The sequence below is a fragment of the Rhinopithecus roxellana genome, chromosome 1, assembly GCF_007565055.1.
Source record: "Rhinopithecus roxellana isolate Shanxi Qingling chromosome 1, ASM756505v1, whole genome shotgun sequence".
In the NCBI taxonomy this organism is placed as follows: domain Eukaryota; kingdom Metazoa; phylum Chordata; class Mammalia; order Primates; family Cercopithecidae; genus Rhinopithecus; species Rhinopithecus roxellana.
Genome location: NC_044549.1, coordinates 70,738,606 through 70,764,729, shown reverse-complemented (window position 1 = coordinate 70,764,729; position 26,124 = coordinate 70,738,606). Strand labels below are relative to the sequence as shown.

The following is a 26,124-nucleotide window of genomic DNA, read 5'->3' as shown; positions in this document are numbered from 1 at the left end:
ATAGCGAAACCCCATCTCTACTAAAAATACAAAAAATCAGCCAGGCGTGGTGGCGCACGCCTGTAATCCCAGCTACTGGGGAGAGGCTGAGACAGGAGAATCACCTGAACCCAGAAGGCAGAAGTTACAGTCAGCTGAGATCACGCCACTGCCCTTCAGCCTGGGCAACAGAGCAAGATTCCATCCCCTCACCCCCATCCCCCCACAAAAAAAAAAAGAAAAAACACAAGCAAGCAGCATCCCACTATAATAGGTCCAAGATTAGGTAAGGATTATACTGAAACATATCAGGGTTATGGAATATGCAATTTACCAATACTTTTGAAACAAAATAGTAGCATGATAACTAAAGGGGATAAGCTATATTTATATTTACATGGCTTCCCTGGGAAGGTCAACAAAAAAGAACTATGTTCTCAGGGGCAAGCGTGGTGGCTCCTGCCTGTAATCTCAGCACTTTGGGAGGCTGAGGCAGGAGAATCTCCTGAGCTCAGGAGTTCCGGGACCAGCCTGGGCAACATAGTGAGATCCAGTCTCTACTAAAAAAAAAAAAAAAAAAAATAGGGCCAGGCGCGGTGGCTCACGCCTGTAATCCCAGCACTTTGGGAGGCCAAGGTGGGTGGCTCACGAGGTCAGGAGATCGAGACCATCCTGGCTAACACGGTGAAACCCCGTCTCCACTAAAAATACAAAAAATTAGCCGGGCGTGTTGGCAGGCGCCTGTAGTCCCAGCTACTCGGGAGGCTGAGGCAGGAGAATTGCTTGAACCTGGGAGGTGGAGGCTGCAGTGAGCCGAGATCGCACCACTGCACTCCAGCCTGGGTGACAAAGCAAGACTCTGTCTCAAAAATAATAATAATAATAATAATAATAATAATAATAATAAAAATACTTTGGGAGGCTGAGGCAGGCAGATCACCTGAGGTCAGGAGTTCAAGGCCAGCCTTGCCAACATGGTGAAACCCTGTCTCTACTGAAAATACAAAAACTAGCTGGGTGTGGTGGCACGTGCCTGTAGTCCTAGCTACTTGGGAGGCTGAGGCAGGAGAATCACTTGAACCCAGGAGGCAGAGGTCACAGTGAGCCAAGATCATGCCACTATACTACAGCCTGGGCGACAGAGCAAGACTCCGTTTGAAAAAAAAAAAAAGAGAGAGACAATGTGGAGAATGTGGCCTCACTATGTTGCCCAGGCTGGTCTTCAACTCCTGGCCTCAAGTAATCCTCCTGCTTCTGACTCCCTAAATGCTGAGATTACAGGCGTGAGCCACCACACCCAGCAGCAAAAATCTTTTTTAAAAAAATTAGCCAGGCATAGTGACATATGCCTGTGGTCCCTACTACTTGGGAGGCTAAGGTGGGAGGATCCCTTGAGCCAGAGCCCAGGAGGTAGAGGCTGCAATAAGCCATGATCATGCCACTACACTCCAGCATGGGCAACGGAGGAAGAACTTGTCTCAGAAACAATTATGTTCTCTACAGTTATTAGTCTTGGCAGTTGCTGAAATATAAAAAGGAACTTCTTAAAATGCATTAAACACAAACAGAGTGGTATCTAATAGGATAATTTTAAAATACTGCTTTACTTCATCAACAAAACTATGTATGTCCTAAAAAATACCAGACGACAAAGTGCTTAACCAAAGTCCAACTTTATACATGAAATCTGTTCAGAATTAGCTAGGTGAGGTGGCAAAAGCCTGTAATCCCAGCTACTCGGGAAGCTGAGGCAGGAGAATCGCTTGAACCCAGGAGGTGGAGGTTGCAGTGTGCCAAGACTGTGCCACTGCACTCCAGCCTGGGCAACAAGAGCGAGACTCTGTCTAAAAAAAAAAAAAAAACAAAAAACAAAAACAAAAACAAAAACTGTTTAGACCTTCTCAGTGGGAGTATACGCTTTCTGGAAAGCAATTTGGCCATATGACATAATATGCATTTTTGACCCAAAAATACCAACTCTGTGGAATGCATCCTCAGGAAATGTAGATCAAATTGAGTACAACAGGAAAACATAAGAAATCGCTCAAATGTCCAATGAGGGAATTACCAAATATGGTATATCCACAAGACAAACCACAATGGAATAAACTATGAAGACATGAAAAATGTTTTAGATAGAAAAATGCATACACTGTAACAATTAAACCAGAATATAAAGCATTATAAGTAATATTATCTCAGAACTTTTAAAAAGACATATGGATAGACATATTAAAAAAACAAAAACGAAATGCTTTTAATGTTTATAGTAGTTAATCTTGGATGATAGAAATAAGTGGCTTCTTCTACTTTATACTATTCTTATCTCCACTAATGAGCCTGTATTATTTTGGTAACACAAAATTTTCAGAAAAAAATTTTTTAATAATATTTGAGTAACTTTTTTATAGGTTCAATGTATTTTATATCCATGTTCAGTAACCATCTACTTACTATATCTTTGAAAAACTTAAAAAATCCATTAACTTATGAAATATCTAAGACAGTCATTTAGAATGCATTATTGCACTCTAACAGCCTCTTAATGAGAACATTTGGCTTTCAAGATTCTTGGTCTGCAAGGAAAAACAAATAATTGGAGAGCGGATGAAGGGTAGAGTACTTTATGGAAGGTAGAGATGTTCCTTTGTAACATGCCTCATTTTCCACAACTCGGAATCTATACTTGAAGACCACCTTATTGGAAAACTAGCGTCTCCAGTAAGTTTCAGATGTGTAAAACATTTAGACTTGAACCACAGTCCATTTTCTTTAAAAATGGTTTTTGCCATCCTTACCTCCCAAGAAATTAAATAATAAGCAATACAATCAAATACAAAATTATTTCTGCTTTTGTTTATTTTTTCTTTTTTTGAGACAGATTTTCACTCTGTGGCCCAGGCTGGAGTGTAATCGCCCGAAATTCGGCTCAACGCAACCTCCGGCTCCCAGGTTCAAGCGATTCTCTTGCCTCAGCCTCCTGAGTAATGCCAAGCTAATTTTTGCATTTGTAGTAGAGACTGGGGTTTCACCATGTTGGTCAGGCAGGTCTCAAACCCCTGACCTCATGATCTGCCCACCTCGGCCTCCTAAAGTGCTGGGATTACAGGCATGAGTCAATGCGCCCGGCCCTCTGCTTTTTAAAGATATTAAAGGTACTTCAACAACTCAATAATATCTGCGGGCCAGTTATTTAAATATCCAAACATAATATTCCACTCTTACTTTCTACAGATTATCATTCCTTCTCCTAATTCACGTTCATAGATAAATATACAGTCCTCAAATGTTACTCAATATGCTTAAGATGCCTGGATTTAAAACTCTCTCTACTTTCTAGAGTGACACATAGTACTCATTACGTCTGTATTTCTGATTGTATAAAGCAAACATTTTATATACAATACAAAAAGTGCAGCTGATTTTTTAAATTAGATTAAATACAAAAAAGATGTTTAATGGATTAAGATCTCCCAATTCACAGTTCTATGGTTCTAACCTCAGCTGGATCTAAAGAGGTGGGAAAAGTAGAAAGTACACTGGTCCCGGATTCTAATTCTATCTCTGCTACTAATTAGCTTTGTTGCCTTAGGAATTCCACTTAACCTCACTAGATCTGCTAGCCACATCTAAAAACTGAGGGTTAAATTAGACTACTTAATTAAGGTTTCTACAAACTCTTTTAAAAATGATTCTAGGTTCATATTTCTACAGTTTTCCCAAATATCTTCTTTTCCTAATTCTCAGCAGTAATAAACTTTTCCTTGGATTAACCTCAGATATCAACAATGCGCAAATGTGTAAACAAATTTTTATACTTCCATTTAAAAAATACATAATGTCCATAAGATTTATCCCATATTATTTTGGTAAATCCTATTTTTTTAATAACTATAACATATCTAAGAGCCCCAGTTAAAAATAACTATTACTCAACATACATTACACATGTAGGCACATGACTTATTGTGCAATAACTGCCAGAACAGTTAGTAATGGAAAATACTTCATTCCCTGACACTAATCAGAAAATTAAAGACTAGGTTGTTACTTTTTTATAACGTCCAAAACAAAAGAGAACACTATACATACCAAGTGTCCCTACATAAAATTGGATTAAATGAGGTATCATTTCAGTTTTAAAATCCTAAGGAAAAGCATTTTAAGTCTGAGCATTCTGTAACTAAGCAGCATTATCTTTTAGACTTAAACCAAACCCTACATATAATAGTAATTCAGCTTCATGAACCTTTTGAGTAAGTTAAATGACATCTATTAAATCTTCCTTAATGTTTAAGGCACATGTAGTGACATTTTAATTTGTTTACAAAATGTTGACTTTTACAAAAAGAAAACTGGCTTCAGCTGAAGCTTTTCATACCTGAGAAGTTGCTTCTTAAATTTGAATGAATAAATGGTCAACTTTCTAGAGTGACACGTAGTACTCAACACACCTGTATTTCTGATTCTATAAAGTAAACATTTTATATACAATACAAAAAGTGCAGCTGATTTCTTAAAAGGCTAAGCTTACTATTTTAGACACATTGTTTCTACCTAAAAATCTGTAAAATCATCTTTAATCACTAACTTGGATTTTAATCACTATATCCTCAATATATTCTGTAAGAATCAGGGGTTAGGTTAGAGCCTTGAGGTTAAAAAGTATGAAATTTACTGGGGTCCTCTTTTCAGCATCTTAAAAGCATCAGTCAATTACAGCTCAGATTTTTTTTTCTTTTTTAAATTAGTATTACTTTTAATTGACAAATCATAACTGTATACATTTATGGAATACAAGATGTTCTGATACATGTTTACCATGTGGAATGGCTAAATCAAGCTAATTAACACATCTATCACCTTATCTTTGTGACTTTCTTTTTCTTAACTGAAGCTACCCACACCATTACAATTTTAAAAAGGATAGTCTAATGATAACAGTGGGCCAGGCACAGTGGCTCACACCTGTAATCCCAGCACTTTGGGAGACCAAGGCAGGCACATTACTTGAGACCAGGAGTTCAAGAACAGCCTGCCCAACATGGTGAAACCCCATCTCTACTAAAAATACAAAAATTAGCTGGATGTGGTGGCAGTCGCCTGTAGTCCCAGCTACTCCGGAGGCTGAGGCACAAGAATAGCCTGAACCCAGGAGGCAGAGGTTGCAGTCAGCCAAGATCACGCCACTGCACTCCAGCCTGGGCAACAGAGCAGGACTCCATCTCAAAAAAAAAAAAAAGATAATACTGGAGCCACTGGTTCACTTTGACTTCAACAGCTTTGCATTAGTTTTGTTGTTGTTAAGCATAATAATCTAATGGGGGGGCGGGGGGAACACATGATGCGATCACTTTCCACAATCCATAAATCCACTACTGCAGCCCACATCTGGATAGACAGTGATTCAAAGTAGAAAATGATACTACCTGAGCCCCTTCTCAGTATTTTTCAAGCCATTGTTCCTGCATTCAATGGGTACACCCAATTACAAATAACAACAACAGTTACCATTTACCTATCCCCTTCTGTGGACCAATATGAGTGCTAGCCACTTAACATTTTTCATGTCATTTAATCCCTAGAGTAACTCTGTAAGAAACATATCATTACCTCCATTTAATAGATGGGAAAGTAAGGACTCAAAGAGGATATAAGGCTGCTAAGTGGCAGAGCCAGATTTCAAATCCAGGGTTGTCTGACTTCAAAGGTCATGCTCATTAAGCTACACTGTCTACTGAAAACAGAAGCATGAAAATCAGCAAGAAGTTTCTCAAAGATTTGCTCAACTTTTCAGACATCCCATGCATAACGACCTAACTGCAACAAATACAAATGGCTGTATTAATACACCTATCTACATGATACATTAATTCAATGTTGTCAAAAGAACAAGATTTACAAGATGACTCTAATTCTCAGCTCAAGGGGATATGAGAAAATTTAGTTAACTGAGCTCAACTTCACTCAAGCTTATGCCTCATCTTTTCCATATTATAGAAAAGTTATAGCCGGATGTGATGGTTCAAGCCTATAATCCCAGTACGCTGGAAGGCCAAGGCAGGAAGACTGCTTGAGGCCAGGAGTTCAAGACCAGCCCTGGCAACATAGCAAGAGCCCATCTCTATAAAAAAAAATTTTTTAAATAAATAAATAAATAGCCAGCCACAGTAGTGGCACGTGCCTGTAGTCGCAGCTACTTGGGAGGCCGAGGCAGGGAGGAACACATGAGCCAGGAGTTGGAGGCTGCAGTGAGCTACGACTGCACCACTGCACTCCAGTCTGGGCGAAGATCCTGCCTTCAAAAAAAAAAAAAGGAAAAGAAAAAAATTCTAATATAAATATGTAATCTGAAGTTCATTTTTCCTCATTAATTTTAGTGGTATTAGGCCAGGAACAGTGGCTCATGCCTGTAATCCCAGCACTTTAGGAGGCCAAGGCAGGAGGCTCGATTGAGCCCAGGAGTTCAAGGCTGGCCTGGGCAACATAGGAAGATCTTATCTCTACCAGAAAAAAAAAAAAAAAAAAAAATTAGTGGTATTAGATACACATTCCACTCTTCTATTCCTGTGGAAGCTCATAAAATCATAATATTACAATAGGTGGCCAGGCATGGTGGCTCACGCCTGTAATCCCAGCAATTTAAGGGTTCAAGTTGGGCGGATCACATGAGGTCAGGAGTTTGAGACCAGCCTGAGCAACACAGCAAAACCCGTCTCTACTAAAAGTAATTAGCCGGCCGTGGTGGAGGACTTCTGTAATCCCAGCTACTCAGGAGGTGAAGGCAGGAAAATCGCCTGAACCTGGGAGGTGGAGGTGGCAGTGAGCTGAGATCTCGCCACTGCACTCCAGCCTGGGGGACAATGCGAAACTCCGTCTCAAAAAAAAAAAAAAGTAATAATAATAATATTAGAAAAGGAGCCGAACAACAAGCAGGTAAAGCTTCCTTACACACACCATTCTTCAAAGGACGTTGGGGTTTCTGCTAATCTCTTTTTCTCCAAGACTTACTCACTCCTGTTGCTTTATTACTGCAAGGACTAAGAATCACAAGTTACCTATTTTCTCAAACATGAAAGCTGTGCTTGAATCATTCTTGTGTAATCTAACCAGTCGGACAGCTAGTCTTCAGGATTTCAACAGTCATTGAAAAGGTGGAAGAACTGCTGCCATCTCTCTTCAGAACAGTTCTAAAACTCCCCTGGCGTGTACAAGCCACTACCAGCTAAAACTGAGTCACAGCAACTCTTGGGCTCTAAATCAAGATCGAGGAGAAATCTTTCGCTCCTATTTCTTTCCCAACCAACCAAACAAGCAAAACGAAATAATCATCTTTCTACTCAATCATTGCTGAATAAACACCACATTCTATGTAAGTCCTCCGTGCCATTTTCCTTCCACCCATTCCCTGTGCCTGCTAAGCTATGTACCTGTCCAGTACCTTCTTTTCTCTTCAAGTGAAAAACACCATTGAAAGACCAACCCCGCTTTCGCAGGGTAGTTAACTTTATGCTGACTGCAGATCCATCTTATCTACTCGCTTAAAACAATTAACTCTTAGCTTCATAAATACTATGTATTGTGGGCTAGCTGGAGCTCAGCCATCAGCTTGGTCTCCGCGCCTGGGTGAGGAGTGAAAACAAGTAACTGAATTAGATGGGGCGAGCTGCCCACAAAATTCAGGAAGGCGCCCACACTGGTCTCCCGCTTTCACAATGGGGCTATTGGTCCAAAGTGGCAACTTAAGAGAGGATCTTAATGCTTACGCTTTCTCATAGGGCTGACGGATTTGCCAAATCCCACCCTTTGGGAAAGTGACAGACTGGACTTAACTCTTTGGCTGCCCCTACTGGGCAAACCCAATGGAAACCCCAATCCCCAAGTGCTTTAAAAAATATGACGAGCCCAATTTAACTCTTTCCGAGCCCCCGCGGCGTTGAGGACACAGCCCTTGGAAAATGTCTACACAGACTTAACCCTTCCGCTGCCGATCTCAGTGCTACTCCCCGCGCCGCCAACACGCGGGAAATTCCAAATTCTGGCCCTCGGGAGGTGACAGGCCCAGCTTCGCACGCCCCCCCGCCATCAGTCCCATCGCGCCGAGGGGAGCCCCAACTCAGGCCTTCTAGAGGCGTCGGGCCGGACTCCGGGCTGCGGAGCCCCGGGCAAGAGCGTGGGCGGGCACTCACCGCGATGACATTGACGAAGGTGGTCTTGCCCGAGTACTGCAGCCCCACGAGCGTCAGCTCCATCTCCTCCTTCCAAAAGAGCGAACGGAACCAGTCCAGCAGGCGGGAGATGAGCGCCAGCATGATGGCGGCCGGGATCGAGGACGGACGGGACGACGGACGAGCGGCGGCGTCGACGACTTCCACACGAGCGGGCCTCCGCCTAGACCCCCCAACGGCTCCTCGGTGCCCCGGCGCGACGCGGGCGGACACCGGCGGGCAGCAGCGGCCAGAGCCAGGAAGCTAAGCGGGTCATATGACTCGCCCTACCCCCCACGCCCGTCTCGGCGCCGCCGTCTGCACCCACGGCAAGAGCGGCGCGGCCCGTCTGACCAGGCCCCCCCGCCGCTGGCAGCGCCACCTGGTGGGCATGCCCCGCAGCACAGCGTACCCGCGGGCCCCCTTGAGGCTTTCTCTCCATTCATTCACTGTTGGTTCTTCCGTCATTCATCCACTTATTCATTCGTTAATTCATTCATTCTTTTTTTTTCTATAATCGTTCATCAACAATCTACTCTGCAGGAAGACTTCAAGACTCTGGAAGAGTTAGCTTGGAATAAAACTTCCTGTCCTACATTTTTGGTAGTAGCAAAAGATAATGTTAACTTAAAAATCACACAGTTTATAAATTTAGAAAGGAGAGCTTTATTTCTTAAGAAGGAGATTATAACCTGTAGGCAGGAAGTGCAGCCTCAGGCTAAAAAAAAAAAAAGTAAGCACTTTGAGAGAGGGAAGGGTGCAACAAGAATTTATATTGAAGGGTTGGCCAAGTAAACATATTTCACTTATGGAAGGAGCTATTAATATGTATGAAGGTGGTGGTCCTAACACACATATAGTGAACAAATCTGTATGGTTCATATGACTTTGTTCATTTAAGGGTGGCGACTTAACATTTAAATGTATTATAATCAGGCAGGGTGTGGTGGCTTATGCCTGTAATCCCAGCACTTTGGGAGGCCAAGATGGGCAGATCACCTGAGGTCAGGAGTTTGAGACCAGCCTGACCAGCCTGGTGAAGCCCCATCTCTACTAAAAAACAAAATTAGCCGAACGTGGTGGCATGCACCTGTAGTCTCAGCTGCTTGGGAAGCTGAGGTGGGAGAATTGTGTGAACCCAGAAGGTGAAGGTTGCAGTGAGCCGAGATCATGCCACTGCACTTCAGCCTGGGTGACAGAGTGAGACCCTGTCTCAAAAAAAAAAAAATTAATAAATAAATAAAGTAAATGTATTATAATCAGGCCCTCCACATCAGCAGACCAGAAAGGCATTCAAGTGCTTGGCCTCTGTAAAACCAGCCAGAACTGAGCTGGGCGTGGTGGCTCACAGCCTGTAATCCCAACACTTTGGGAGGCTGAGGCGGGTGGATCACGAGGTCAGGAATTTGAGACCAGCCTGGCCAACATGGTGAAACTCCGTCTCTACTAAAGATAAAAAAATTAGCCCAGGCCAGGTGCAGTGGCTCATGCCTGTCAATCCCAACACATTGGGAGGCCAAGGCGGGCAGGTCACCTCAGGTCAGGAGTTCAAGACCAGCCTGACCAACATGGTGAAACCCCGTCTCTACTAAAAATACAAAAATTACCCAGGCGTGGTGGCGGGTGCCTGTAATCCCAGCTATGCCGGAGACTGAGGCAGGAGAATCGCTTGAATCCGGGAGGCAGAGGTTGCAGTGACCGAGATCATGCCCCTGCACGCCATCCTGGGTGACAGAGCAAGACTCCATCTCAAAAAAACAAAAACAAAACAAAACAAAAAGCCAGCCAGAACCAATGCATGGATGCATAGTAAGCTGTCTCTTAACAGGAGAAAGTTACAGAAGTCAGTCTCTTGTCTAATCAAAGCCACAGTTAGGCTTGTGGAACAGATCAGTTAGCCTGCATCTGGAAGAGAGTTGTAACTGTTTTAATTGTGTTTATTTCCAGGCCAGTGCTGGTTTAGCTGGTAGAGAAAAAGAAAAACCTTGCAGTTAGTCATTTAACCCTTGCCTAGTATGGCCTTAGGTCCTGTTTATAATTTGGTATCTAATTGTCACAGAGTCCATTTTGTCAGTCTTATGATCTCTATTTTAATGTGAATGTTGGTCATTTGTTGTTTCTAAACCACATAAGGGAGGAGGTATAACCAGGTGTGACTGACTTCCCATCTTGTCGAGGGAAGGAACTCAGTTTCTAAGATTTGCCTAGGATCTCTTTGTCCAGGAAGGGTCTGTGTAGTCAGTTGAGGGAGCTTAGTTTTTATGTTTATTTGATTTTGAGACAGAGTCAAGCACAGTTGCCCAGGTTGGAGTGCAATGGCAGATCATAGCTCATTGCAGCCTTGAATTCTTAGGCTTAAGTGATCCTCCTGCTTCAGTTTCTCAAAGTATTGGGATTACAGGCATGAGCCACCATGCCCATACCCAGCCCAGGAATTTTTTTTTTTTTTTTTTTTTTTTTTTTGAGATGAGTCTCCCTCTGTTGCCAGGCTGGAGTGCAGTGGCGCAATCTCAGCTCACTGCAACCTCAGGCTCCTGGGTTCAAGCAATTCTCCTCCCTCAGCCTCCCGAGTAGCTGGGACTACAGGCACACCAACAAGCCAGGCTAATTTTTGTATTTTTAGTAGAGATGGGGTTTCACCATGTTGGCCAGGATGGTCTCAATCTTTTGACCTCATGATCTGCCCACTTTAGCCTCCCAAAGTACTGGGATTACAGGAGTGACCCACTGGGCCCAGCCCAGGATTTTATTTTTAGTTTACAATGGGAAGCAATGAGTGTCTATCAATAGGGAACTGATTAACCAGGATGTGTCCCCAGAAAAGAATACTATGCAGCTGTAAAAAAAAAAAAAAAAATATATATATATATATATATATATATGAAGAAGAAAGTTATCTGTAAACTGATAAAGAATGATGATGAGGAAATATTTTCAAGAGACAAAAAAATCAAGGTTCATGGCTGGGCACAGTGGCTCACACCTGTAGTCCCAGCACTTTGGGAGGGTAGATCACTTGAGGCTGGGAATTTGAGACCAGCCTGGCCAACATGGCAAAACCCCATCTCTACTAAAATTACAAAAATTAGCCAAGCGTGGTGGTGCGTGCCTATAATCCCAGCTATTCATGAGGCTGAGGCAGGAGAATCCCTTGAACCCAGGAGGCAGAGGTTGCAATGGGCTGAGATTGTACCACTGTATTCCAGCCTGGGTGACAGATTAAGACTGTCTCAAGGCCAGGCACAGTGGCTCATGCCTGTAATCCCAGCACTTTGGGAGGCCGAGGCGGGTGGATCACAAGGTCCGGAGATCGAGACCATCCTGGCTAATGCTGTGAAAACTCGTCTCTACTAAACATACAAAAAATTAGCTGGGCGTGGTGTCGGGAGCCTGTAGTCCCAGCTACTGGGGAGGCTGAGGCAGGAGAATATCGTGAACCCGAGAGGCAGAGCTTGTAGCGAGCTGAGATTGCGCCACTGCACTCCAGCCTGGGCGACAGAGTGACACTCCCTCTCCAAAAAAAAAATAGACTGTCTCAAAAAAAAACAAAAAAAGTCAGGGTTCAGACTGTGTACATAATGATAATTGGAATGTAAGATGAGAAAATAATAACGCATATGATTATACATATATAAGCATGTGTGTATGGTATCTGCATAAAGAAATACTAGGAAATGAATAAAAATGATTTCCTATGGGGGTAGGAAAAACTGGATGTCTGGTGGCAGAAATGGAAATGAGACTTGTCCAGATAACTTTTATACCACTTTGATTTTTCTCTTTTTCTTTTGTGTATTTATTTGTCCTATTTTATTTTATTTTTATTTGTTTTTGAAGACAGAGTCTCATTCTGTTGCCCAGATTGGAGTGCAGTGGCACAATCTCAGCTCACTGCAACCTCCACCTCCCGGGTTCAAGCGATTCTCTTGCCTCAGCCTCTCAAGTAGCTGGGATTACAGGAGTGTGCCATCACATCTGGCTAAGTTTTTGTATTTTTAGTAGAGATGGGTTTCACCATGTTGGCCAGTCTGGTCTCCAACTCCTGACCTCAAGTGATCAGCCCACCTGGGCCACCCAAAGTGCTGGGAATACAGGCGTGAGCCACTGTGCCTGGCCTATTTTAGTTATTCTATAACATGCCCCTAGAGGCAAACTTTGACTTTTCAAACATGTAAATGGGTTGTCTGTTCAAAATACAATTTACTTTTTGTTTCTTGAGATAGAATCTTGCTCTGTCACCCAGGCTGGAGTGCAGTGGCGCGATCTCAGGTCACTGCAACCTCTGCCTCCCAGGTTCAAGCTATTCTCCTCCCTCAGTCCACTAAGTAGCTGGAAGTATAGGCACATGCCGCCACACCCAGCTAAATTTTGTATTTTTAGTAGAGATGAGATTTTACCATGTTGGCCAGGCTGGTCTCGAACTCCTGACCTCAAGTGATCAGCCTGCCTTGGCCTCCCAAAGTGCTGGGATTACAGGCGTGAGCCACCATGCCTGGCCACAATATAATTTATTTTAATGTATATTTAAGGCTTTAAAATGAAAAAAAAATTCCTTCCCTCATGGAGCCTACAGTCCAGTGGGGGAGACATATACTATAATAAACAAATTAAGAAATGAGGCCTGGCAGCTCACTCCTATAATCCCAGCCCTTTGGGAGGCTGAGGCAGGGAGATCACCTGAGCCCAGGAGTTCAAGACCAGCCTGGACAAGATAATGAGACCCTGTCTCTACAAAAAAACTTAAAAACTTAGCCATGTGGTGTGCATGCCTGTAGTCCCAGCTTCTTGGGAAGCTGAGGCAGGAGGATCACCTGAGCCGAGGAATCAGAGGCTTCAGTGAGCCATGACTGTGCTCCAGCCTGGGTAACAAAGTGAGGCCCTGTCTCAAAAAAATAAAATAAACAAATAAATCTGAGACATAATAGCATGTAGTAAAGAAAGCTGAACAAGAGAAGGAACAGGAGAGGACTGTTCTACTTCGGATCAGGTGGCTCTGGGTGGAAAGACTTAGAGGAAGTGAGACAGAGATCCAGGCAGACATCTGGTGGAAGCACATTCCAAGAAGAAGGAACAGCAAAGACCCAGCTTGGGAGGAGTGCAGAATGCTCTGGGCAGAGAAAGACAGTCGGCGTGGCTGGCACAGATTAGTGAAGCGGAGTGTTGGAACAGATGTGGATGGAGAAGGAGGAAGGGAGCAGATTGAAAGTTGGCATGGTGGGCCTACCTTGGATTTTACTCAGTGTGATGGGAAGCCAGGAGAGTGATCCAACTGATATTTTTAGTTCGTTTTTCTGTGTCTATTGATTATTTAGAAAGAAAAAAGAAGCAACAGCAGCTCACTATGGCACAACTGTGGCAAACTGACTGTAAGAGGGTTTTAGGGGTTGAATTGTGTCCCCTCCCTCCTTAAAAAAAGACATATTGAAGGCCAGATGTGGTGGCTCATGCCTGTAATCCTCACAGGATTTGGGAGACTGAGGTGGGAGATTGCTTGCACTCAAGACTTCAAGACCAGCCAGAGCAGCAAAGTGAGACCCTGTCTCTAATTAAAAAATAGAAAGGGAAGGGAAGGGGAAAGGGAAGAGGAAAGGGAGGGTGAGGAGGAGGGGGAGGGAGAAGGGAAAGATGGGCACTTGGTGGCTCATGCCTATGATCCCAGCACTTTGGGAGGCCAAGACAAGTGGATCACCAGAGGTCAGGAGAGAGAGGGCGAGCGCAAGGGCGGGAGGGAGGGAGGGAGGGAGTGAGGAAGGAAGGAAGGAAGGAAGGAAGGAAGGAAGGAAGGAAGGAAGGAAGGAAGGAAGGAAGGAAGGAAGGAAGGAAGGAAGGAAGGAAGGAAGGAAGGAAAAAAGGAAAAGAGAGAAAGGTAGGAGGGGAAGGGAGGGATGGGAAGAGGAGGGGAGATATTGAAGTCCTAACTCCCAGTATTTCAGCATGTGACCTTGTTTGAAACAGGGTCACTATAGATGTAATTAGTTAAGATGAGATCATACTGAAATAGGGTGGTTCCTCCATCCACTATGATTGGCATCCTTTTAAGAAGAGGAGAAGAAATACCGACACACGAGAGAGAACACCGTGGGCGACCAAGGCAGAGATTGAGTTGTTACAGCTGCAAGTCAGAGAACGCTGAGGATTGCCAGCAAACCACCAGAAGCCAGAAGAGGAGAGGAAGGATTTTCCCCAAGAGCTTCAGAAAGAGCATGGCTCTGGGGCACTGTGACTTTAGACTTCTAACCCGCAGAACTGTGAGACAATAAGTTTCTGTGGTTTTAAGGCACCCAATTAGTGGTACTTCATTACAGCAGCCCTAGCAAACAAATACAAAGGAGTAAAGAGGTTTTTGGGTTTTTTTTTCTTCTTCTTTTTTGCAATAGGGTCTTGCTTTGTCACCCCATGCTGGAGTTCAGAGGCATCATCACGGCTCACTGCAGCCTTGACCTCCTGGGCCCATGTCATCCTCCCTCTCAGCCTCCTGAGTAGCTGGGACCACAGGTGTGCACCACCATACCCAGCTAATTTCTTAACTTTGTGTAAGGAGAGGGTCTTGCTATGTGGCCCAGGCTTCTATTTCTTTATTTTATTTTATTTTTTTTTTAGACAAAGTCTCACTCTGTTGCCCAGGCTGGAGTATAGTGACATGATCTCAGCTCACTGTAACCCCTGCCTCCAGGGTTCAAGCAATTCTTGTGCCTCAGCCTCCTGAGTACCTGGGATTACAGGCACCCACCACCACGCCCAGCTAATTTTTGTATTTTTAGTAGAGACGAGGTTTCGCCATGTTGGCCAGGCTTGTCTTGAACTCCTGACCTCGTGACCTGCGCACCTTGGCCTCCCAAAGTGCTGGGATTATAGGCGTGAGCCACCACGCCTGGCCCTTATTTATTTATGATTTTTTTTAAAGACGGGGTCTATATTAGACTATATTGCCTAAACTGCACTAAAACTCCTGGACTCGAGGGATTATCCTACCTAAGCCTCCCAAGTTACTGGGACCTACCACCGTGCCCAGGGAGAGTTTCTCTTATTTACAAAAATGAGAACACTGTAAACATTACTCAATAGCTCCCTTTACTCACTCAACGTACAGTTAAATACATTTTATTAAAAATAAAGGCAGGCCAGGCACGGTGGCTCACGCCTGTATTCCTAGCACTTTGGAAGGTGGAGGCAGGCGGATCACCTGAGGTCAGGAGTTCGAGATTAGCCTGGACAACATGGCGAAACCCCATCTCTACTAAAAGCACAAAAATCAGCTGGACGTGGGGGCCAGTGCATGTAATTCCAGCTACTCAGGAGGCTGAGGCAGGAGAATCACTTGAATCTGGGAGGCGGAGGTTGCAGTGAGCCAAGACCACTGCCATTGCACTCCAGCTTGGGCGACAAGAACAAAACTCTGTCTCAAAAAATAATAATAATAATAATAAATAAAAATAGGCTGGGCGCAGCGGCTCTCACTTGTAATCCCAGCACTTTGGGAGGCCAAGGTGGGCAGATCACCTGAAGTCAGGAGTTGGAGACCAGTCTGACCAATATGGTGAACCCCATCTCTACTAAAAATACAAAAATTAGCAGGGTGTGGTGGTGGGCGCCTGTAATCCCAGCTACTCAGGAGGCTGAGGCAGGAGAATTGCTTGACCCCAGGAGGCGAAGGTTGCAGTGAGGCGAGATGGCGCCACTGAATTCCAGCCTGAGTGACAGAGTGAGACTTTGTCTCAAAAAATAATAATAATAAATAAATAAATAAATAAATAAATAAATAAATAAATAAATAAAAATAAAATAAAAAATAAAAATAAAGGCAGCCAGGAGCAGTGGCTCACGCCTGTAATCCCAGCGCTTTGGGAGGCCAAAGTGGGAGGATTGCTTGAGCCAAGGGTTCAAGACCAGCCTGGGCAACATAGGGAGACCAGTCTCTAAAATAAATAAGTATATACAGGCAATAAATACTAAAAAACTCATCATTTCCTAGTTATTTTGCTGTAGTTTGCTATTATCTATGTTCCTGTAGCATTTATGGGTAGTGCATCTGTATAATGGAAACGTCATGTAATGGAGAGCTACTGAACATCTCAACTCTGTGTTCACTGATGCACATTGGTAGCTTGAAATTGGCCATAGTGGAAATATTTACACCACAGAAACTGGCAAACACTTCAAATCAGTATTTCCTGTCCCCTAGAGAATTGATTGTTAGACATTTACCACCCCATCACTGATAATACCTAACATACTGTTAGAATGACGAGTATATAAACTAAAATTATAATTCCAGCCATGCCAGTTTTTAAAAAATTACGTTAAATAAAGCAAAAAAAGCAGGATGATAGAGTTATTCTGAATATATATGGTCTACATAGTTAAAATGACTGATTTTTATAACAGCTTTTCTTTTCTTTCTTTCTTCTTTTGGAGACAGAGTCTTGCTCTTGTCTCCCAACTATAGTTCAGTAGCATGATCAAAGCTCACTACAACCTCTGCCTCCCTGGTTCAAGCAATTCTTATGCCTCAGCCTCCAAAGTAGCTGGGACTACAGGCACGTGCCACCATATCTGGTTAATTTTTTGTATTTTTAGTAGAGACCGGGTTTTGCTATGTTGGCCAGGCTGGTCTTGAACTCCTGACCTCAAGTAATCTGCCTGCCTCAGCCTCCCAAAGTGCTGGGATTACAGTCATGAGCCACCACGCCCAGCTTTATACCAGCTTTTCTACCTAGCAGCTGTATGAACTGTGCAAGTTGCTTAACCTCTCTGTGCCTCCATTTACTATAAAGGAGAAAACATTGTTATCTGCCTCACAGGATTATTGTGAAGAGTAAATGAATGAGTTCACATCAAGCTCTTAGAACGTAGCCTAGCACAGGCCGGGCTTGGTGACTCATGCTTGTAATCTCAGCACTTTTGGAGGCCCAGGTGGGTGGATCACTTTAGGTCAGGAGTTCGAGACCAGCCTGGCCAACATGGTGAAACCTCATCTCTACTAAAAGTACAAAAATTAGTAGCCGAGCATGGTGGCACATGCCTGTAGTCCTAGCTACCTTGGGAAATTGAGGCAGGAGAATCACTTGAACCTGGGAGGTTGAGGTTGCAGTGAGCCAACATTGCAACACTGCCCTACAGCCTGGATGACAGAGTGAGACGCCATCTGTTTTTTTTTTTTTTTTTTTTTTGAGGGTGAGTCTCACTCTATTGTCCAGGCTGGAGTGCAGTGGTACAATGTTGGCTCATTGCAACCTCAACCTCCCGGGTTTAAGCGATTCTCCTCCCTCAGCCTCCCGAGTAGCTGGGATTACCGGTGCTCATCCCCATGTCTGGCTAATTTTTATGTTTTTAGTAGAGACAGGGTTTCGCCATGTTGACCAGTCTGGTCTCGAACTCCTGACCTCAAATAATCCACCCTCCTTAGCCTCCGAAAGTGCTGGGATTACAGGCGTGAGCCACCATGCCCAGCCAAGACTCCATCAAAACAAACAAACAAACAAAACCAGCCTAGCACAGTATTAACATTCTCTAAATACTAGTCATTATTTCTGGAACATAGTGACTTAGGATATATGATCAACAATTCAGAGGCTTAGTGTCTCATCTGTAAAATATGGGTAAGGTTACCACCCTTATCAGATGTTTAGCTGAGGAAGTATTTTCTGCTGAAGTCACTGGAGTAGTGTACAAAGTCATGTGGGTGGCTATTCCCTTTGAACTTTGCCTAGATTTCAGTTACAGGAATGGGAACTGAGGATCACGTGCTGAGACACATGGACCCATTAATGCATCCTTTATAAGGTCAGGAATCCCAGAGCCCTGGGAATGTGGATGGGGAAGGACAAGGGCGAGAGATAAGATTGACTCATGTATTTGCTTTGTGGCTGTTGTGTAAGAAAGGTAGAATTTTATGACATCACACCTAAATGAATCCCTCAAGACCATTCTAGTTTTATTTATCGAAAAGCTGAGGACAGAGAAGGGATATATTACAGTTAGAGATGTGAGTTTAAGTCATAATCTTCATTGATTTATTGATTGATTTTGCGACAGAGACTCACTCTGTCACCCAGACTGGAGTGCAGTGGCATGATCTTGGCTCGCTGCAACCTCTACCTCCCAGGTTCAAGCAATTCTCCTGCCTCAGCCTCCCAAGTAGCTGGGATTGTAGGCGTGCGCCACCATGCCTGGCTAATTGTTGTGTTTTTTGTAGAGACAGGGTTTCACCATATTGCCCAAGCTGATCTTGAACTCCTGACCTCCAGGTGATCCGCACACCTCAGCCTCCCAAAGTGCTGGTATTACAGGCATAAACCACCATGCCTGATCTATAAAGGCTATTATTTTTTATTTTTATTTTTTGAGACAGAGTCTTTCTCTGTCACCCAGGCTGAAGTACAGTGGCGCAAACTCAGCTCACTGCAGCCTCTACCTTCTGGGTTCAAGCGATTCTCCTGCTTTAGCTTCCTGAATAGCTGGGATTATACGCACATGGCACAACACCAAGCTAATTTTTGTATTTTTGGTAGAAATGGAGTTTTGACATGTTGGCCAGGCTGATCTCGAACTCCTGACCTCAGGTAATCCACCTACTCAGCCTCCCAAAGTGCTAGAATTACAGGCATGAGCCACCATGCACAGCCTATAAAGGTTATAATAAAGAGAGAATTATCATCTCTATCATGCAGGAATCCCTTCCTCTTATGTCATTTCAGTCAGGTTGCTATGCAATTGGAAAGTTTTAGAGATAAAAGGTTCTTAAATTTTATCTTATCCAAACCCTTCAGTTCATAAATAAACTGAAGCCCAGAGAAAGGAAGTGACTTGTTGAAAGTCACACAGCCATTTAGTTTTCAAAGCCAAGAATTTTTGGGGGGACAAAATCTTGCCCTGTCGCCCAGGCTAGAGTGCAGTGGTGCGATCTTGGCTCACTGCAAACTCTGCGTCGTGAGCTCAAATGATTCTCCTGCCTCAGCCTCTTGAGTAGCTGGGATTACAGGTGCCTGCCACCATGCCTGGCCAAGTTTTGTATTTTTAGTAGAGACGGGGTTTCACCATGTTGGCCAGGCTGGTCTTGAACTCCTGACCTCAGGTGATCTGCCCATCTCAGTCTCCGAAAGTGCTGAGATTACAGGCGTGAATCATTGCACCCAACCTAAGAACTCTTTAATTCAAGACATGGCTTTTCTTCCAGCAGCATGGTCTTTTTATTTCCTGCACAGGACTCTTCGCACCACCCTACTTTGCACTAAGTATCTGTTTCCCACCTAGGGAATTCTCATATGATTGGTTATTCTTAAAATGGGGGTGACTAGCTCAATTTTTAAATAATGAAGAGGCGGAGCCTCGTGGCTCATGCCTGTAATCCCAGCACTTTGGGAGGCCGAGGCATGAGAATCACTTGAACCTGGGAGGTGGAGGTTGCAGTGAGCTAAGATCACACCACTGCACTCCAACCTGGGTGACTAAGACTCTGTCTCAAAATAGAAAAGGAAAGAAAAGAAAAGAGAGGAAAAGAGAAGAGAAGAGAGAGGAGAGGAAAGAAAAAGAAGGAAAGAAAGAAAGAGAGAAAGATGTTTCTTCTAAAGAGGAAAGGAAAAGAAAAGAAAAGAAAGAAGGAAAGAAAGAGAGAAAGATATTCCTTCTAAAGAGGAAAGGAAAAGAAAAGAAAGAAGGAAAGAAAGAGAGAAAGATGTTCCTTCTAAAGAGAATGTCCTAATTAAGTCTTGCTTCCCTTTTCCTGAAGGCCAAAACTCTTCCTTTAAAAAGATGGAACTGACATTCTGTTCCTTGCAAATTTTGGGGAGCACCTGTAGTGACATCCATGGCTAACGAAAAACTCTGGCTCTTTAATTGACTTGGCCCAATGCAGAAATGGCCTGTGGATAAGGCTCAGGTGCTGTCACTTTCAGATGCTACTAGTTGATAATCAGGCCGGTGGGATCTATGCAATGTGTCACACTCATTTCATTCTTTGGAGTCAAAACAATGATCACCTTAGACAAATGCAAAGGTAATCAAACAAATGCCTGAGGGATGAGATTTCAGGTTCCCCATGCTGGTTCACTCATTTAAAATGATTTTAGTAATTTAAGTAGAAATGGTTACTGTCCTTAAGAAGATTATATCTTAGCTGGGTGCGGTGGCTCACGCCTATAATCCCAGCACTTTGGGAGGCTGAGGTGGGCGGATCACGAGGTCAGGAGATTGAGACCATCTTGGCTAACACAGTGAAACCCTGTCTCTACTAAAAACACAAAAAATTAGCAGGGCATGGTGGCATGTGCCTGTAATCCCAGCTACTTGAGAGGCTGAGGCAGGAGAATCCCTTGAATCTGGGAGGCGGAAGTTGCGGTGAGCCAAGATTGTGCCACTGCACTCCAGCCTGGGCAATAGAGTAAGAGTCCGTCTCAAAAAAATAAAATAAAATGAAATAACCTTTATATTTTTTAGAGAAGTTTCAGATTTACAGAAAATTGAGCAGATAGTACAGATGGTTCCAATGTACTCTTCCGCTCACCCCCACAGCTTCCCAACTTACATTTGTCTTAACTGAGGAACCAATATTTCTACCTTATTATTAACTAAAGTCTGTAGTTTACAATGGGGTTCCGCTTCAGCATTGTATATTATATGGGTTCGGACAAATGTATAATGTTATGTATCAATTACAGTGTCATGAAGAATCATTTCATCTAAAAATTCCATGTTCCACCTACTCATCTCTGTTATTTTTAATTTAATTTTTTTAATGATGAGGTGGGTAGATCGCTTGAGGGCAGGAGTTCAAAATTAGACAGGGTCTTGCTGTGTCACCCAGGCTGGAGTGCAGTGATGTGACCACATCTCACTGCAGCCTTGACTTCTCAGGCTTAAGCATTCCTCCCACCTCAGCTTCCTGAGTAGCTGGGACTGCAGGCGTGTGCCATGACACCCGGCTGGCTCCATTTTTGCAGAGATAACGTCTCACTATGTTGCCCAGGCTGGTCTTAAACTCCTGGACTCAAATGATCCTCCCGCCTCAGTTTCTCAAAGTACTGGGATTATAGGGTGAACCACTGTGCCTGGCTGCACCCACACATCTCTGAGATAATGCTCTTTCAATTTTGATAGTCTATGGTTTTGAATATTTATAGGAAACAAAGGAACATCAAGTGGCATAAACACTAAGACAAGGGTCATCATTGTAACTAGAAACACCTACGTGACTATTTAGCAGCGGAGAAAGGTTTCTGGTGTTATTTTGATGGAGTGCCCTGACTGCTGTGGACCTGAAGCTGTTCTGAATTTTTCATTTAAATGACTCCATTGGCTGGGCGCAGTGGCTCACGCCTGTAATCCCAGCACTTTGGGAGGCCAAGGTGGGTGGATCGCTTGAGGACAGGAGTTCAAAATCAACCTGGCCAACACGGTGAAACCCTGTCTCCACAGAAAACACAAAAATCAGTCGAGCATGTTGGCACATGCCTGTAATCCCAGCTACTCGGGAGGCCAAGGCAGGAGAATCGCTTGAACCCTGCGGGGGCAGAGGTTGCAGTGAGCCGAGATTGGGGAACTGCACTCCAGTCTGGATGACAGAGGGATACTCCATCTCAAAAAAAAAAAAAAAAATGATACCATCAATCTCTCTCTAGTTAGTTGGATCTGCATTCCTGTCAAGTGCACTGGTAAGGATCCTGTCTAAAATAGATCTAAGTAATCAAAACACAAACAAGTCTATCTATGAAAGAAACAAAGTTAGGAAAGTGAAAGAAAATACAGAGAACAATAGAAAAAGGGAACATAGAGGTACAGCATAGAAACTTTTTTTCAAGTGGGCAGCTTCATCAAGGTCATGGTTGCTTGGTGGATCTGATTACTGGTCAGTTGTGTAGGGTTTGTTTGTTTGCTTGCTTGCTTGTTTGTTTGTTTTGAGACAGGGTCTCGCTTTGTCACCCAAGCTGGAGTGCAGTGGTGTGATCTTGGCTGTCTGCAACCTCCACCTCCCAGGTTCAAGAGATCTCCCACCTCAGCCTCCCAAGTAGCTGGGACTACAGGCGAGAGCCACCATATCTACTAATACATACATACGAAAATTAGTACATACATACTGATTTGTTTATTTTTTGTAGAGACGGAGGGTCTCACTATGTTGCGCAGGCTTGTCTCGAACTCCTGGGCTCAAGCAATCCTCCCACCTCACCCTCCCAGACTACTGGGATTACAGGTATGAGCCACTGCATCCACCATCAGTGGTATAGTTTGATGAGTAAAAGCATGCATGCATTTTGACATCAAGCAGGTGTGCATTTGCATCTCAATTCTCCCACTTCTGACCTTTGATATATTGCTTCACCTCCCTGAGCCTAAAACGGGAATACCAGTATCTACCTCTCAGGGTTACCAGGAGAGTCAAATGCAGCAACATAACAAAATCTCCCAGCACAGTGCTCTGCCCATAGAAGGGGCTGTTTAAATGATGCCGTTCTTTCCCCTCACACCTGAGATTCCAATGCCTAATGCATAAGCTTCCTTTCTATGTTCCTTTCTATTTTTTAAGAGATTTCTGTGTATAGAGGCAATTGTAAAATATTTACTGAAGAATCAAGCTCACTTTTAGGCTTAGGACCAGGTTCTCTGTAAAAATATTGCCTGATAACAAAAAAATATGTTTTAAATGTGGCTGTTCTGATCCATTTTTAAAAGATATTTACAGAGTGAATATTAAATTTTTTGTGAATTTAATGCAAGACAGCTTCCAGTTTTCACCTCCCAAATACTTGATTTACAGTTTTGGCTCCTTTACATTTTTCATTTTTGCCTTCTTTCTTTCTCTTTCTTTCTTTCTTTCTTTCTTTCTTTCTTTTTTTTTTTTTTTTTTTCTTTTGAGACAGAATCTTGCTCTGTCACCCAGGCTGGAATGCAGTGGCACCACCTCAGCTCACTGCAACCTTGGCCTCCCAGGCTCAAGTGATTCTCCTCCCTCAGCCTCCCAAGTAGCTGGGATTACAGGCACGGGCCACCATGCCCAGTTAATTTTTGTGTTTTTAGTAGATACGGGGTTTTGCTATGTTGGCCAGGCTGGTCTCCAGCTCTTAACCTCAAGTGGTCCGCCTGCCTCAGCCTCCCAAAGTGCTGAAATTACAGGCGTGAGCCACCACACCTGGCCTTCATTTTTGCCTCTTTAATGTCAAGATTGGTTATTTTATCTTCAAAACAGACTTTTTTTTTTTTTTTTTGAGATTGAGTTTTGTTCTTGTCACCCAGGCTGGAGTGCGATGGCGCTATCTCGGCTCACCGCAACCTCTGCCTCCCCAGTTCAAGTGATTCTTCTGCCTCAGCCTCCCGAGTAGCTGGGATTACAGGTGCACGTCACCATGCCTGTTTTTTTTTTGTTGTTGTTGTTTTCTGTATTTTTAGTAGAGATGGGGTTTCGCCATGTCAGCCAGGCTGGTCTCAAACTCCTGACCTCAGATGATCCACTTATGTTGGCCTCTGAAGTGCTGGAATTACAGGCATGAGCCACTGCACCTGGCCAAAACAGATGATTTTTTAAAATTATAAAAGGTATTCAACATATGCAGAAATACAAAGCAGCATTTTGAAATTATTTGAGGTCGACAAAATTCTACTCCTTGAATGCAGTTTAGTTAAATGAATTGGGTGCTCTTGTTGAATGAAAATAGATGATGGGAAATGCCTACCATTTGACTTTATGAGGATAAGCCAGAGTTACTCATGATGCTTGAACTTGGGGGTAAATTCTATTGATAATCTATCACTGCCCTGGCACATATCAATTACTACATAAAAGGTCACACGCAATGCTAAATCCAAAGCCTTGGAGAAAAAAAAGTGTTTAGTTCCCAAGAGAACAGTGATAGCTTAAAAACGTAAAATATCTAGGTATAAAAGCATTAAATGAGTACTGTGAAAAACAATACATTGAGGACTTACAGTAATACCTGGAATTTCCTTCTGATGTACATATAAACAAAATTGTGGAAGCTTTTCATTTTACCTGTTTTATGGCATTACAGATTTCATCAACCAAATGGAAATTGAATCTCTATTCCACATCCCATCCTTTATCTCTAGATAAGACAAAATCAATACCTTTCTTTTTTTTTTTTTTTTTTTTTTTGAGTCAGAGTCTCTGTCACCCAGGATGCAGTGGAGTGGCATTATCTCAGCTCACTGCAACCTCCACCTCCCAGGTTCAAACAATTCTCCTGCCTCAGCCTCCTCAGTAGCTGGGATTACAGACATTCACCACCACACCCAGCTAATTTTTGTGTTTTTAGTAGAGAGGGGATTTCACCATGTCGGTCAGGCTGGTCTCCAACTCCTGGCCTCAAGTGATCTGCCCACCTCGGCCTCCCAAAGTGCTGGGATTACAGGCATGAGCCACCATGCCTGGCCTCAATTCTTTCTTTCTTTTTTTTCTTTCTTTTTGAGGCAGAGTTTCTCTCTTGTTGCCCAGGCTGGAGTGCAATGGAGCGATCCCAGCTCACTGCAACCTCCGCCTCCTAGGTTCAAGTGATTCTCCTACCTTAGCCTCCCGAGTAGCTGAGATTACAGGTACACACCACCACGCCCGACTAATTTTGTATTTTTCTAGTAAGGATGGGGTTTCACCATGTTGGTCAGGCTGTTCTTGAACTCTTGACCTCAAGTGATCCACCTGCCTCGGCCTTCCAAGGTGCTGGGATTACAGGCATAAGCCACTGTGCCCTGCCTCAATTCTTATTTTTTAGGCAGAGTTTTAGTGTCCATATTTGTTAAGCCACATACAAGGAAATCATGTCTTAACTAATTTTGGATGTTGCCTGTCTTTATCTTGTACATGAAACTCCAGCAGATATACTATTGGCATTCATCATCTTGTCAAACCCTTCACACATTCTTCAAGCCAACCAAATTTATGGGTTTTTGTTGTTGTTGTTGTTGTTTTGAGATGGAGTCTCACTCTGTTGCCCAGGCTGGAGTGCAGTGATACCATCTCGGCTCACTGCAACCTCTGCCCCCTGAGTTCAAGTGATTCTCCTGCCTCAGCCTCCCAAGTAGCTGGGATTATAGGCATGCACCACCATGTCCTGCTAATTTTTAGTATTAAAATTAGTTAGTTAGTATTTTAAGTAGAGACAGGGTTTCGCCATGTTGGCCAGGCTGGTCTTGAACTCCTGACCTCAGGTGATCTGCCCGCCTTGGCCTCCCAAAGTGTTAGGATTACAGGTGTGAGTCACCACTCCTGGTCTCTCAACAGTTTTTCTGTCAATAAAATAAGGTGTGGGATTAGTAGATTCGACGAAAACTTGTTTTTTCTTTGTCATGTTGGACTTCTAGATGCCATTTAAAATGGATTTAGAAGATGAGACATATAGATGTTTCTTGGCCTGAGTCTCCTAACATTAGAGGTGGGCGAGATAAAGCAAGACTAGGAGGAGACTGACTGCTGACTCCAAGGCACTGCCAACCACCTTGGTGGTGGCATTAGCTGGATTTGTGGCCACTGAAGTATTCTGGGAGGAGTTATTTGAAGATGTTTTAACAGTTGTATGATTTGAATGAATCTTTGTGTGTAGGAGCAGCACCAGAAGCAGTAGCCCCAGCCCGAGCCTGTCCACCATTACTCTGCCGATATCCCCTCCTTTAGTGTGGTGGCTTGTCTCACTGGATGCTGGGTGTGTGTAGAACTACTGGCTCCTAACAGATGTCCACCTGGTCACTCTTAGGTAAAAAACATCCTGCTGTCACTTTAAATCACTACACACATTTCAGGTTCAGTAACAAATGGTCTTATCTTCTGAAATTAAAATGCAGGCCGGACGAGGTAGGTCACGCCTGTAATCCCAGCACTTTGGGAGGCTGAGGTGGGCGGATCACCTGCGGTCAGGAGTTTGAGACCAGCCTGGCCAACATGGTGAAAACTGGTCTCTACTAAAAATACAAAAATCCAGGCGTACCGGCAGGGGCC

The 26,124-nt window shown here is 43.7% G+C and overlaps 1 protein-coding gene across 1 annotated transcript in view; it reads right to left on the bottom strand.

Annotated features, from left to right (window-relative positions):
• Positions 1–8,449, bottom strand: part of ARL8B (ADP ribosylation factor like GTPase 8B) — a 55,677-nt gene extending 47,228 nt beyond the window's left edge. Inside the window, exon 1 of the mRNA XM_010365694.2 lies at positions 8,169–8,449. Within this exon, the coding sequence (XP_010363996.2) occupies positions 8,169–8,291 (123 nt within the window). The 5' untranslated portion in view covers positions 8,292–8,449. The remainder of the gene's footprint in view (positions 1–8,168) is intronic.
• Positions 8,450–26,124: the final 17,675 nt, after the last annotated feature.